We start from the raw sequence: 15,774 nt of genomic DNA, 5'->3' as shown, positions 1-15,774 counted from the left end.
TGAGGATTGGATTGACGCACCAGGCGTCCTGGTCCCTATATATTTCAGGTTTCTGCTCCTGCCACCGGAAATCATCTCATCGGTCGTCGCCTCTCTATTCCATCTCCTCGCCTCACTTGGGCGGCGGCGCGGCGCTTCTGCCTTGTGGAGTGCGCGTCTACGTCTTCGATCCATGGCGATCCCTGTTGCCCGCGTGCACCTCAAGGTGGCACACGCAGCTCTGCCGGCGCTGCTCCCGACCCCGCCCAAGTGGAAGATGCTGCCGCTGCTCCCGACGCCGTGCGTCGATGCCATCCTCCCAAAGCCGGCGCCCGCCAAGCCCAGCCGCGACGACTCTGACGAGAGGTGGGACGCGCACAAGGCTAAGCCGGCCTGCCTAGCGTCCTCAGCCTCGTCATCATCATCAGGCCCTCGTTCTGCCGATAGCGTCAGGAGCAGCGCCGCCGGACACGAATCCCCTTGCAAGAACGCGAGCTGGCAGCCGGCCAAGCCCGGCCGGGCCGACTCCGCTGAGAGATGGGACGCGCACAAGAAGGCGGTGAGCCCAGCTTCATCGTCGTCGTCGTCTTCATCAGCCACGTCTTCCCTCGCAAGCAGCACCGAGTGTCCGATCTGTAGTGCGTCGTCCGCCGATCGCTGGGACGTGCACAAGAAGCGCCGCCGGCCGCAGGCCGAGATGCTCGACGACGGCGAGAGCAGCAGTACTGGCAGCAACGACATTGACACGGAGGAGGAGATACTATGGAAGCCGCGGGCCATGTACGCAGGACCGGGCTTCGCCGTCGCCGCGCCGCAACCCCGCATGCTTCCCGTGCCAACAGCGTTCTTGGTTCGCGTTGCATAGCTGCACCGCACGCACTAATGGGCTCCGGCCGCTTGATTCTTCGGTTAGCAAAGCAAGTTTTGATCGCCTAGCTGATTACACTCATAGGCTAGTGAAGTTTCTTTTAGATAAGCAGATGCCAGATAGCAGAGATGTTAGCATTTGCTTGTGTTCTTCTAGTATGTATGTTCTGATGTCTTAGATTTCATTTGGGAGCTGGGAACGACTGTGCATCAATGCATGTGCAAGCATATGGTCTTGACTCTCACTGATTCTGTTTCAATTTAAAAGACAGTACAACTTTGCCTCCTAATAATTACTGAAAGAGGAACATTGACAAAAGGTCAAAAGTACAGCTGCAAAACAATGTGATGCAAGCATCACGAACTCTGTTTATTGACGGAGTTGAAAACATGAACCATTTGCACACATGACACTGACATATATAATGAGCATCTAATCTAATTTGCTGAAACACGCGGCAGCGACATGCTATTTGGTGTCTCCTCCATTCCAGATTCCTGGCCGATGATCTGCCCCAGCTCGACCGTGCTAGCAGTAGCAGAGCTCCCGTCCCAGCCGCTCACCGCCGTGCTATACACAGAGTTTCGTGAACGCCAATCCATGGGCGGCCACACGAATGGTGGCCTCTCAAGGGGCACGTCCGGTGCCGGCGCCGACTTGGTGAGCACCTGCACCACCTGCACCATGCTCGGGCGATCGGATGGGTTGGGGTTCGTGCACGCCAACCCAAGCAGCAGCAGACGTTTCGCCTCGTCCACAACGTCGTCGTCCAGGTCCAGCTGACGGCCCTCTTCCGCGGTGAGCACGCCGTGCGCAGCCTCAAGCAGCTTCCCTTCCCGGTGAAGGCGCCACACCCAGTCCGTGATGTGGTCGTCGTCAGGCACGACATCCCCGTTCTTCTTGCCGGTGACTATCTCGAGAATGAGCACCCCAAATGCGTAGATGTCAGTCTGGCGCGTGGCCTTGTGCCTCATCGCATAATCTGGCCCTATGTAGCCAAACGTGCCGGCGACGCCGGTGACGGAACTCCTGTTGACAGCCACCGTGCAGGCGATGCCAAAGTCACCGAGCCGAGCACGGAAGGACGAGTCGAGCATGATGTTGCTGGCCTTGATGTCGCGGTGCAACACCATGGGCTCGTGCTCATGATGAACGTAGTGCAGGCCCGTAGCTATGTCCCTGGCGATGCTGTACCGGGTGTGCCACTGCCAAAGACTTGTGTCGTCTTCTTGCTGCTGCCTGGTGCTGCCCCTTCGGAAGAGATGCTGATCCAAGCTACCGTTGGTCATGTACTCATAGATCAATAGTGGCTCACCTTTGTTGTAGGACCAGCCTGAAAGTTTGCGCACCACATAATCTGAGATCGCATTGATATTCATTGTACAAAATACTAATCTCGTTGGATATACAAGGTGTCAAGGTGTATTCTAATGTCGTATGCTTTTCAGGATTAGACCATGAGTCCATGATCAATGCCTTCGTTCCTACAGACAAGATATACATCATCTATAGCTACAAGACCAGCTAATTTAGTTTAACATCCCCGTGTTTTGCCTTAATTAAAATCACTAAAATTTCTTTTTTATTTAAATGTTAAATTTCCATCACTATTATTTACGACATCAAAGTAGCATCGTATATGAAATATATTTTCGTAACTTATTTTTTTTGGTGTAGTAGGTGTTAATATCTTGTTCATAAACTTCGTCACTTAGCATAATTTGACTTGGGAAAATTTTAGATTCCTTGTATTTTAGGATGGACGGATCAAGTACAAACTAAAGCAAATTAACATAAAGATAGATCAAATTAAGTATAGATAGGGTCACAATTTAATTAAAAAATTAATCTTGTGCAAATGTGTTCATTGTGTTTGTTATGAACTTGCAGCGGTACAAATTTGTATTAAATTATAAAATCCTTTTAAAATTGGTTAGAATAAAAAAAAGACCTATTTTAAACCCTAAAGCATCCAGGTGAAACCCTAACCTAAGCCCAACAGACTCTTTTTCCTTTTTCTCCCTGTCTTCACCAACCACCCTCCTTGTTCCTCAGTCGACCACCCTCCTTCTCCCTCGGTCCACTCTAGACTGAACTCTCTCCCGGTATGCTAACTAGCTTCGGCTTTGCCTATCAACTACTCATGTCTTCTTTCACTTGCTCTCTTCTTTGTTTCATTACATCGCTACGCTCACGTCGCCGATCTTGTCTTGTCACCACTGCTCAAACACTAGAACATCAAATCATCTAGCCCGTGTCGGCCGACTTGTCAACTCCACAACCGCACACACATGCTTACTCACCCTACTTTGCACCCACCATTATTTTTCTCCCTCTCCCTTCACTAGCATTGGCAACCCACAACCTTACCTATGCCACACTGCCTCGTCGTAATCACTACCACCAATGCACCTGCCTCCATACCCTCGCTAGCTCACTCGCACACGTGTAGAGTTGCTCGGAAGAAATAATGACCGATCAAACTTGGTACTTTAGGGAGTTGGCTCGTAGGCTTCTAACGGGATTAAAAATTTGTCTCTAAAAAGCTTATATGTTGTAGTGATACAACCACATGTGTATATGGTCAAACTTGGTATTCTAGAGGTAAAAGTAGGAAGCGGGCTATCAGTATTTTTTTTATGGGGGTTGGCTAGTGGGCTTCTCCTGGGGTTAAACATCGCCTCTAAAAAGCTTATGTGTAGTAGTGATACAACCACATGTGTTATATAGTCAAACTTGGTACTCTAGGGGGTCAACTTGTAGGCTTCTCCTGAGATTAAAAATTTGCCTCTAAAAAGCTTATCTATAGTAGTGACACAACCACATGTCTATCAGAGGCGAAGCCTGACAACACAGCCACTGGGGTCAGTCCACTAATCATCACCTAAATACATTAGCTAACAGTAAATTTATACAGGGTTTATCAAATTTTATATATAGGAGTCAGCTGACCATCAGCTGGGTGGCTTTTGGAGACATCAGCCTTGCATTTCTTTAGTTCCAATGGGTGGTTCTCAAATAGATTTATCGGTCTTTCTTAGTCAAGACTTTACTTCACGCTTTGTGTTTCCAAAGTCTGGCTGTAAGCTTGTGAACTGTGTAAGTTGTGTGCTCACTGTTGGGTCGAACCTTGTAATAATTGGTCTGATTCTACCTCATGGTAGATGAAGCCGGATATAAACTATCATTTATCTTAAAAAAAAAAAGAGTCAGCTGACCCCAATAACACCTAGTAGCTCCGCCCCTGATGTCTATATAGTCAAACTTCACACTCCAGAGGTAAAAGTAGGAAATAGGCTATTAGGAGAAGTCCAGATATTGTGTATGGTAGGTGTCCAGCTAATGCTCTAAGATTTAGTGGGACTTGCATGAGCTCCTATATCGATATGGATAGTGGATTGATGTTAAGGTGATGCCTATATGTAATTGGACCTCAGTAAGACTGCCTGTATATTGCACAATGGTACTAGCGGTTTTATGCATATACTATGTGGTAAAAGTGTACACTGCATATAATGTATAAATCTATTTGAATAGCTACATCCTTGTTTATGGGCATAAACTATGTTAAGGTTTCTAAATGATTAGACTTATGTTTAAGCAAATTGTTTTGGTCTGTACCACTAGAGTTATTTCTTAAATTTTCGTTGAAAAGTATAGCATGCATCTATGAAAAATATTTAGCTATTTAGGGCACTCCCAATACAGAAATCATCATAGTTTCTATGGACATTAATTGTACTGCCACCTAAGCATTTTGCTGATGTGGCAAGGTAGTTATTGAAGAGAGAGCAAAAATCATAGAAACCGGGTCTAAGTTAGAAACCATGTCTACACGAGAACCAAGACATGAAGGGATGTGATTGGTATAGAATGGAGAGAGAATGTATATGATTGGATAAAAAATTATTCTTTAAAAACTATCTATTGGGACTATAGTTTCTATATGTAGTGTCTATGAAAATTAATAGGTATAGAAATTACATGTAATTTCTAGCACTAGGGCTACCCTTATGTATTTAACTGTATATTTATTTTTACAGACAAAACGTCTAGTCAATCATTTAGGCTGTAGGTTAAAGTGTCGTTAGACTACTATTGTAATAACAAAGAAAATTATGAAGGAGTATTAGACCATTTAAGCATAGATAGCCAAACGGACAGCCTGATCCAAATGTTACGAGCTCGATAAGGCACAACCCACCTAGGGTCGGGCTAGAATAGTTAATATATCATGATGTGCTAGTCCATTAACCCAGGCAAGGCCTAGGCACAACATTATGCTGGGTTAGTGTCATGGGGTCAAAACTGCGGCAAGTATTGTTGTTCATCGGGTGTCAGAGTGCGTGTCTCCGGTGAACTCAAGAACATAAGAATCACAGAGGGGACGCAACGACTTATCCTGGTTTGTGCTATCAGGGCCCTACATCCATCAGCTGATGATCCTTACACTCAAAAGCACCCAAAATCTGAGGGGTTACAATAGAGTGTAAGAGAGAAAGAGAGGGAGATTTGGTAGGGGATCGCTCGGCGTTGATCCTAGGTAGCCTCGTCGTCGGTGAGGCCTTCCCCCTCGTCGGAGAGGAGGAAGAGGATGGAAGTGCTGCAAGAGCTCTCGGTGCCCCTCTCTGGGTTGCTTTGCTCTCGGTGCAGAGCATGAGCTGAATGGTGAAGACCCGAATGATCGTCTGGGAATCGTCCTCCCCCTCTTAGGATCCGACCTCCCATTATAAATTGAGGTTGGTCGGGTACATGGCGGTTTAGGGGAGTTCAGCCTACGGTCTATATGCGCCGGAGTCCAGGAGGGTCTTGCAGAAGCGCGTCGTGTGGACCGTGGCGATGTCGTGGAGTCGAAGAAGCCCTGGCTGTCGTCTGGCTGCTCTATTATGACACGCTGAGTGTTAGGCTGTGTCGGCTTGAACCGGCCTCCACCAGGTGCACCTTCTGGAAGGCTTCTTGGTGGTGAAGGCAGTCGACTTGAGGGGCTAACACGTGGGCCCAGAAGCACCTGAGCCCTTGAAGTAAGCAGAGGAGTTTGTCTTCTTGCGTCACGCCCCATGCGTGACCCTATCGGAGGAGCAGTTGATAGAGCTGCGCCTATGGGGCAGCGCTGGGGAGCCCCTCGAGTCTTGGTGGCTCGGGACGCCTATCTCGAGCCCGGGCCTTGGCTGGCGTCGAAGACTGGGTGGGAGCCAAGGATCGGGTCTAGACCTCCGTCGATCGCGAGCCTGAGGCTCGGGCGATGAGTCCCGAGCAGAGGCAGCGGGCGTGCTCGGTCTTGGCCTGATTCCTTTGCCAAAGGGTACGCGTGAGCGTACCCGATGGGTATAGCCCCCAAGACCCCAGGCGATCCTGGAAGGGTCGGTCGAGGGGTCTCTCGATCGGGAACCCTTTATCCAGAGGCTTAACATACCCCTATGTTAGGATCTCATCAGTTAGCCATTCCGTGCCAAGCTTACTAGCCCCACGGGTCTATGATGTCCTGACTTCTGACTAAAACACAATCATAAGAAGCATAAATTTTAGACTAGAAAAGTCCACCCTCCACATTCATTGTTCATACACAAACCGAATCAAATCTTGTGTAAAAAATTAATCGAATCCATGAGGACACTGATAGCACCTCCGTGCTAGACATCGCCACCACATGCAAGTTGGCCAGGAGTGCCACCATGCAAGCTGGGTGGGGCCGCATGACCAACTTGTGCAGAAGAGGAAGAGAATTGCAGCTGAGATGGTGGCTTTTGGGGAAGAAAAGGAGGAAGCTAGGGTTTGAAGACGAAGAATATTATATATATATATATATATATGTGATGAGTTTGCATGTGTAATAAGATGCTGGCACTAGGGGCGGCTGCACTCTCAACCCAACAACAACAACAACAACAATAACAACAATAAAGTCTTTAAGTGCCAAACAAGTTGGGGTAGGCTAGAGTTGAAACCCAGCAGAAGCAATCAAGGTTCATGCATGTGAAAAGCTATTTTCCAAGCACTCCTATCTAAGGCTAAGTCTTTGGATTAATTCCATCCTTTCAAGTCTCCTTTTATTGCCTCTACCCAAGTCAACTTCGGTCTTCCTCTGCCTCTCTTCACGTTACTATCCTGGCTTAGGATTCCACTACGCACCGGTGCCTCTAAAGGTCTCCGTTGGATATGTCCAAACCATCTTAACCGGTGTTGGACAAGCTTTTCTTCAATTGGTGCTACCCCTAATCTATCACATATATCATTGTTTTGAACTCGATCCCTTCTTGTATGACCGCAAATCCAACGCAACATATACATTTCCGCGACACTTATCTGTTGAACATGTCGTCTTTTCGTAGGCCAACATTCTGCACCATACAACATAGCAGGTCTAATCGCCGTCCTATAAAACTTGCCTTTTAGCTTCTGTGGTACCCTTTTGTCACATAGGACACCAGATGCTTGGCGCCACTTCATCCACCCTACTTTGATTCTATGGCTAACATTTTCATCAATATTCCCTTCTCTCTGTAGCATTGATCCTAAATATCGAAAGGTATCCTTCCTAGGCACTACTTGACCTTCCAAACTAATATCTTCCTCCTCCCGAGTAGTAGTGCCGAAGTCACATCCATATACTCAGTTTTAGTTCTACTGAGTCTAAAACCTTTGGACTCCAAAGTCTCCCGCCATAACTCCAGTTTCTAATTCACTCATGTCCGGCTTTCATCAACTAGCACTACATCGTCCGCGAAAAGCATACACTAAGGGATGTCCCCTTGTATGTCCCTTGTGACCTCATCCGTCACTAAGGTAAGCAGATAAGGGCTCAAAGCTGACCCTTGATGTAGTCCTATCCTAATCGGGAAGTCATCTGTGTCTCCATCACTTGTTCGAACACTAGTCACAGCATTATTGTGCATGTCCTTAATGAGCCCGACGTACTCCATTGGGACTTTATGTTTGTCCAAAGCCCATCATATAATATTCCTTGGTATTTTATCATAAGCCTTCTCCAAGTCAATAAAAAACCATATGTAGGTCCTTCTTCTTCTCCCTATACCGCTCCATAACTTGTCTTATTAAGAAAATGGCTTCCATGGTTGACCTTCCGGGCATGAAACCAAATTAGTTCATAGAGACCCGTGTTATTGCTCTCAAGCGATGCTCGATAACTCTCTCCCATAGCTTCATAGTATGGCTCATCAACTTAATTTCCCGGTAATTAGTACAACTTTGAATATCCCTTTTATTCTTGTAGATCGGTACCAATATACTTCTCCTCCACTCATCAGACATCTTGTTTGATCGAAAAATATGGTTGAACAACTTGGTTAGCCATACTATAGCTATACCCCTGAGGCATCTCCACACCTCGATTGGGATACCATCCGGTCCCATCGCCTTACCTCCTTTCATCCTTTTCAACGCCTCTTTGACATCAGATTCTTAGATTCTCCGCACAAAGCACCTATTGGTGTCATCAAAAGAGTCATCCAACTGAAAGGTTGTGTCCGTATTCTCAACATTGAACAATTTATCAAAATACTCTTGCCATCGATGTCGGATCTCATCCTCCTTCACCAAGAGATGCTCCCTTTCATCCTAACATGACAAATGCTACGGGCTAGGCCGGCCCAAGGTATGATTAGCATTGGTCCATGCCATGAATGGCTCGAGATAGGAGGCCTTGGGCTGGCCCATGGGGCCATGGGTCTTAGGTCATCAATAGTGTAATGTAGTTTACAATGGAAAAAGAATCAAGTGGGGAGAGAATACAGGGTGACCTGGTACTCACTGACAAGTGAGACTATGTTCTTGTGGCGTAGACGGTTGATGATGCTATCCTCTGGCAGGAAGTCATCATAACGTCGGTCCTCATTATCCCACATGAACTTCTTGATAGCCACATCCATTCCTCGCCCCATCCTCAAGTAAGCAGCAAGGAGCATGCATCAGTACATAGCCCTAAATTCGCACTTTCAGAGCTTCAAGGTGTCATGGAAGATTATTTTTGTGCCTTTTTTATGTCGGCACAATTGGCTAGGGACCCCATTAGTTGTGGCCGTGCTCGGTGTTCCTTGGGTAGCATCGACAGAGACTGATATGACATGCTCGATGTGGACGTAATTGATCAACATGCTGTACCTGCTCCCCATGGAGGAGGAAGAAGAATTTCCCAATGACTCTGTCAATCTGGACCAAACTACCATTACAGGGGTCAAATGTCTTGTCCCATCAATGGCAGTGATCTGAGTAGAGACATGGTTGCTTGCCATAGTGTTGCTGGATGACGATGATGTGTGCCCGGACAATATGGGAATGGGCTACCCTATATAATCATCGAGTGAAGGGTGGACGGCGAACAACATGCTACTCTTGGCCTGCAAGTTCTCTAGCTGGTAGAGTGAACTTGAAGTTGCTGTTGAACGATGCCTCATGGAAGCTCACCCTGTCATTGCTATACGTGTATTTCCATAAAAATATCATCGGGAGGATGAAGAACAAGCCATTGTCGGACAAGTTGAATGCCAATTATGGTTGAGGTCCACTTGACTGAAGATTGGGCATTCCGTTCCCATCACAAAGCCTAGCTCTCTCCCTAATTAATCGACACTCTCCCAAATTCCCGAGTCTCATCAATGCTCCCCCCCTCTCCCTCCCTCTCGGCCTTTTCTCTCTCCCGCACGGGTCTCTCTCCCACATGGATCTGCACTAGAGTTCCCTCCTCGTCGGCCATGAGATTGACTCCACCCCTTCTCTCATGGAGCGTCGCCGCTGCCTTTGTGGATCCAACAAAGGAGCATGTGGATTCGGTGCCCAAGCGCTGGTGGGACGTCGCCGAGTCGGTCGTCGATGAGGATGACATGGACATAGAGGTGCTGCACCACACGATGGACCTCCACCTTGACCTCATTCTTGACTAGCTCGTTGGTGGATCCGCCAAAGGGGTGTGCGGATCTAAGGAAATCGGCAAAATGGACCGTACCAATTCCTATGATGAAAGCAAGGTGGGAAATTTGTTTCTCCAAATCTAGTTGCTGTTGGGTCCGACAGAGGTGCAGAATAGCATATTCAACAGTCAGCGCCCACCCAACGGACCGAGTCATAACCTACTAGAACAACGGAGAGTAGAGAACTAGAGATAGTACAGTATCTGATCCTTGATTGTTGAGACAGACGGACAGTGGCCCTGTTTGTTGTGATGGGTAATTCGTCGACACGCACATAGAGATGAGCCACAACGGGAGACCTGCTGAGGCATATATCCATACGCACCACGTGATTCGAATCACTCGAGAGCCTATCCGATATATGCTCTAGAATTTTGGACCATATATATTCTCCTTGGTGTGTTCACGCATCCTCCGTAACACGTGACACGTGCACTACTGTGGAAGCAGCAGGGAGCTGAAGGATCATGCGTCCAATCGATCTCTTTGGACCATGCATTCGTACGTGGAGCTTCACGTACCAGATTCTGAAAATTTTCACGCACCAGATTCTGAAAATTGGTCGAACTACGGTTCGAATTCTCATGGAGGCGGTTCGTTTGTTTTGCCTTGGACACTTGTCGCGTCCATCGTTTTTCACCGCTTCTAATGTTTGCAGTTATCTTTAACTTAAAATTGTGGTGCACCGTCTTCCTACTCAGGAAACTAGGCCCGCCACCTACTTGTGAAGTTCCCGAGCAGGCGCAAGGCTACCCAACCTAATAGTCAACCAAGGAAAGGAAACAAAACCATCTCTATACGACAGAGTATAGCATGCTTTAGCTATTTAACTGTATATTTGCTGCTACAGACAAAACATTTAGTCAGTCGTCGTCTAGGGCTGCACGTTAATTAAAGTGTCATTAGACTACTTTGTAATAAAACAATGAAAATGATAAAGGAGCACTAGACCGTTTAAGCGCCATTATTACGAAAAACAAATAGTCCACATGGAAAAGGAAGAAAGGGGAGAGAGCATGCAGTGTGACTAGTTACTCACCGACGAGTGGGACTATGTTCTTGTGGCGTAGACGGTTGATGATGCTGACCTCCGCCAGGAAGTCGTCGTAGCGTCGGTCCTCAACATCCCGCATGAACTTCTTGACGGCGACCTCCATCCCTTGCCCTGTTCTCAAGGCAGCAGCTGGAAGCGTGCATCGGTACACGGCCCCAAATCCGCCCTTCCCGAGCTTCATGGTGGCGTGGAAGTTCTTGGTGGCCTTTCTGATGTCGGCGTAGTCGACCTGGGTTGGCACCCCAGGGAGGCGCTGCATGGTTTTGGCGAGCTTGTCCTGCTCCTTCATCCACTTCCTGTACTTGGAGTTGAAGTAGACGTATACAACAGTCGCAGTGATGGCAACAGCAGCCGTGGATCCAAGGACCGAGGACAATATGATGGTGTTGCCATTGTTCCCCTTGTTCTTCGCCTGCAAGTTTGAGCTCAAGGGATAGGAGTAGGAATAGGGGAGCCTTTCGGCCGTCAAGTTCCATATGTCAAGCTGCAAGAGTTGCCCCATGGTGGAATAGAAGCCCAAGGATGCAAGCTGTGGCAAGATGCTGCTGAGTTTGAGGACCCCGTTGGCTGTGGCCGTGCTCGGTGTTCCTTGGGTAGCATCGACGGAGACGGAGATGCTGTGCTCGATGCTGTCATAATCGATCCACACGCTGTACGTGCTCCCCAGTCCGGAGGAATTGCCCGGCGGCGACTCTATGTCAATCTGTACCAAGCTAGCGTTACGGGGATCATTTATTTTCCCGTAAACGGTGGTGGTCTGAGCAGAGACATGGCTGCCGGCCACAGTGCTGTTGCTGGACGACGATGACGATGTGTGGCTGGAGGTCCCAATCGGTGGAGAAGAGATGGGATACCCTATATAATCATCGAGTGAAGGTTGGATGGCGAACACCAGGGTGCTCTTTGTCTGGTTCTCCGGCTGGTAGATGCTCATAGTGAATTTGATGTTGAACGATGCCTCATGGAAGGTCACCCCGTCATCGCCATACGTGTATTTCCATAGTAAGATGGGCTGAGGGATGAAGAACCAGCCGTTGTCGGACAAGTTGAATGACAGATTGTAAGATCCCAGGCCACCTGACACCTTACGTATGGTAGTATTTGGATTGGCGATGAAAAGGAGGCTCGTATTGAATGCAAAGCTCAGGGTGTAGGGTTCGAAATAATTCTGGTCATCGGAGCCACTGCCAGAGCAACGACAGAGTACTACAAGGAAGCATATGAGGAGGAGCAGGATCGTGCTGGAAGAACAAGGGATGCAGCTTGGTCGCAGCGGAAGCGTATCGGTCTGGAAGGCCATCGCAATGCAACAAGACCTGCGTTGATCATTGCATTGTTGCTTGGCCTGCTTTATAATACTCCCTCCCTCAGGTCATTTATTAGCCACTCCTATGAGGCTTGAACAACACTTTACAATTGAGTAGCCGCCCACTACTACATGCGCGCCCCATAAACAATCCAGATGATGACCCGTTCAACAGAGAAAATTCCAGGTAACGGCGACGACGTGAGGATCGGACCGTACCTAACGTGCTTGTTGAGATTGGAGAGAAGCTGTGGACACACGTGAGCGAAGTGCTACTACAAGTGCCATGTTGAGTAAAATGCACCCTGGGTACTTAAACTATTGGGATATTACCATCTAGGTACTCGAACTGAAAAAGCTACCACCTAGATACTTAAACTATGGGGCATTACCATCGGGGTACTCGAACTAAAAAAACCTCCCACTTGGGTACTTAAACTATTGGGCCATTACCATCTGGGTACCGTCGCCGCTGCTGCAGAGTGACCAGGAGCGCGGAAAAATTCATTCTGCAGCGGCGGCGACGGTACCCAGATGGTAATGGCCTAATAGTTTAAGTACCCAAGTGGGAGGTTTTTTAGTTCGAGTACCCAGATGGTAATGCCCCATAGTTTAAGTACCTAGGTGGTAGCTTTTTTAGTTCGAGTACCTAGATAATGCTCCAATAATTTAAGTACCCAAGGTGCATTTTACTCCATGCAGTTAATTAATACTACTAGTAAAGTTTACGGGCATTATAACTTGCCTCGCTCACACGCCACAAGTGAACTAACCTGTCATTCTTGACTAATTAAAATAAGAATTCTCAGTCTTCTTCCCAGATCATTGCCGTGTGTAGCTGGCAAACGTCCACTGCTCACCATAGTTAATGTCGGGAACAATCCAGATGATGACCCGTTCAATGTCTAGCTTGAACAACACTTTCATGGGCCATACCCCTTTACAATTGAGTAGCCGCCCACTGCTACATGCGCGCGCCATAAACAATCCAGATGATGACCCGTTCAACAGCAGGTAACAGACATCATCAGGACTAGGGATGAAAACGGATCGGATACGGACGGATATCACCGATATTACATTTGTTTTCATATTTCTGTCCGGATTTGGATTCGAATACGGATAGTGTCAACTATGTCGGATAGGATACGATTAGATATCGACATCATAAATATACGATTTGAGTATTCGGATACGGATACGGTATCGGATGTTGGATATCCGGACTCGAATACGGACAAATCTCAGCCCCTCTAAACGGATTCGATTTCGAATACGGTCGGAAAATATCCATACCGTTTTCATCCCTAATCAGGACCGTACACTACCTTAATCTGGACATCGATCACTGCCGGTTCAAAAACACACTTCATTGTCGGATTTTGAACCGACAGTGGCATACCGGCAGTGATGGGGGTTGACATCACTGCCGGTCCTTAAAAACCGACACTGATCTACAGAAAACAGTGTCGGTTCCTAGCTCCACCCGACAGTGTCTAGTTGAACAACACTGCCGGTTTGTAGTGCCAACCGACAGTGACGGTTGCTTCAAGAGTGTCGGTTCTTGGCTCAAGCTAGCAGTGTTGAGCAAGCCTACACTGTCGGTTCATGGATCAAACCGGCAGTGTTGTAGTAAATATCAGTGTCGGTTCATGGATCAAACCGGCAGTGTTCTCATAACTATCAGTGTTGGTTCATGGTTCAAGCCGACAGTGTTGAGTAAGCCAACACTCTCGGTTTCCTTCGAACCGACAGTGATGGTTACGACAACACTATCGGTTTGTTGCTAACCGGCGGTGATGGCCCGTTCGTATTTTATTGTTTTATAATTTATTTTAATTTATATTTTTTCATGGAATCGGGTTTCGCTTTATATACGCTACGTAGACGACATGTCCATCAATATTAAACATTACAAATGTTACGATTACAATTCAAATGTTCTTATCCACATCTCGATCCCTCAAAATAAAAAAAATGTTCTTGGACTTCACACATGCTTCTCGGACTTCCTATAATAATCTGGCGAGCCGCTCTGGGCCATACTGGTCCTTGTACTTCACGGATTGTGCAATGGAAAATACTCCATCTTTTTCCAATACCTCGGCTAAGATGAATTTTGCTAGCTCCGATTGTAGTGCGACGATCTCCATGTCTAGCAGCCTTTCGTGCTTAAATTTCTTGCGCAGTCGTTCAAAAAGATGATATCCAAAGAGGAACAGTAAATCATTTTGTTGAATTATTAACAGACATAAATGAAATGGAGATTATACACACCAACTTATCGGCTTCTTCTGATTTTCCACCGATGTAGCGAAGCATTGCCCATATTACATAAAACCCGCATTCATTGTTTCCCGCCGGCTGTGATATGTACTTTCCCTCCATTTCGATAACCTTGAATGGGACCGGCGTCCCACCGATATGTCTTCTTCGGACACTGAGCAACATTAAAAGGAGAAACATTAGAAAGCGGTATGTGTGATTAGAAAATAATAGTTATTAGGATCGCTTACTAATTCAGCACTGCCACCAGTGCATCCAGATGATGAAATGATTTTTTCTTCGAGTCCCACGCCTCGAGCAGATTTTTGGCAAGATTAACACAAATGAAGACGAAATGGTTGCTGCAATCATAGAATCCTAATTATCGAATAATCTTAACGAAAAAATAAGCATAAAATTATAAGCGAGAACACATACTCGCAGTTGTAGGCTAGTTGTATGTGGGTTTTCTTCTTCATCGTGAATTCGTCGAAAACAACAATCAATCTCTGTTTCAGGTCTTCCACGTTATATCCATAGAGGCCTAGACATGTCCTCTCATTGACTCGCATGGGGTCCAAGAAGCCTATGTAATCCCATTTGCTTTTTAGAATGCAAAATTTTTCTATACACCTACATAAAATCATGGGAAGTGCTCAAAAGGTAACAATTTCTGTCTTGAGAGAGTAGTTAATTGTAATATCGTGCGTGTAGGGTACTTACATAGTCCACAACGTCAATATTTGAACATCGAGAGAGCGTTTCTGGTATAGCTGGAACAAGCACTCCCACTCGACATCGAACTTCTCTTCTTTAGGATATTGGAAAAAATGTGGCGAACGGATAATAACCTCAAAACCAAAGTTGTCCGTCTCTATTGCTTGAGCCATATAATATTCATGTAACTGGCACATATATGTTGTCAGATTTTTATACTCATGATCGGGAACCAAAAGATTGCCCCTTTCATACTTTATTGCTGGTGTTCCCATCCCTTGTACATCATAATAGATGTTCACGGCCTCTTTCATGGTTAAATCAGGGTTGTCTTTGACTAACTTCATAATGTTCCTTAAATCTTTATTGTGTATTTCTTCATCTCTTGTTGTAGCGTATTTATTCTGTGTTTACCTTTCGAATTCGGACTTCAACAAAATGGAGGCAGTGAGGCACATAGATTGAAGAAACTAACACAATCTTCCTTCGAGATGTGTGCTGTAAATTTGTCTTTCATCAAGGTGGTAATGCTGCCACTGAACGGCCTTTTTCTTTTATGTTGGTCTACTTTGGGAGCATTAGCGACCGAATCCAAGGACCTTTTCTGCGACTGCGAGGATGTCCTTGATCTTGTTTTGGGCTGAGGTGGATGAGGATGATG

At 46.6% G+C, this 15,774-nt stretch overlaps 1 protein-coding gene across 1 annotated transcript; it reads right to left on the bottom strand.

Annotated features, from left to right (window-relative positions):
• Positions 1-1,139: 1,139 nt before the first annotated feature.
• Positions 1,140-12,140, bottom strand: LOC136487749 (probable L-type lectin-domain containing receptor kinase S.5). The gene is made up of 2 exons (XM_066484852.1): positions 10,811-12,140; positions 1,140-2,180 (listed from the first exon to the last, which is right to left on the bottom strand). The coding sequence occupies exons 1-2, from the start codon at positions 12,123-12,125 to the stop codon at positions 1,285-1,287; spliced, it is 2,211 nt and encodes a 736-aa protein (XP_066340949.1). The 5' UTR covers positions 12,126-12,140; the 3' UTR covers positions 1,140-1,284.
• Positions 12,141-15,774: the final 3,634 nt, after the last annotated feature.

Source organism: Miscanthus floridulus, chromosome 10 (genome assembly GCF_019320115.1).
Source record: "Miscanthus floridulus cultivar M001 chromosome 10, ASM1932011v1, whole genome shotgun sequence".
NCBI classification, from domain to species: Eukaryota; Viridiplantae; Streptophyta; class Magnoliopsida; order Poales; family Poaceae; genus Miscanthus; species Miscanthus floridulus.
The sequence above is the reverse complement of the archived record's forward strand: the minus strand, read 5'-3'. Positions and strand labels throughout refer to the sequence as shown.

Coding starts and splice junctions, on each gene's coding strand:
- LOC136487749 (XM_066484852.1), bottom strand. CDS start 12,125: ATGGCCTTCCAGACCGATACGCTTCCGCTGCGACCAAGCTGCATCCCT. Junction 2,181..10,810: donor GAACATAGTCCCACTCGTCG/GTGAGTAACTAG, acceptor GCAAACTTTCAG/GCTGGTCCTACAACAAAGGT.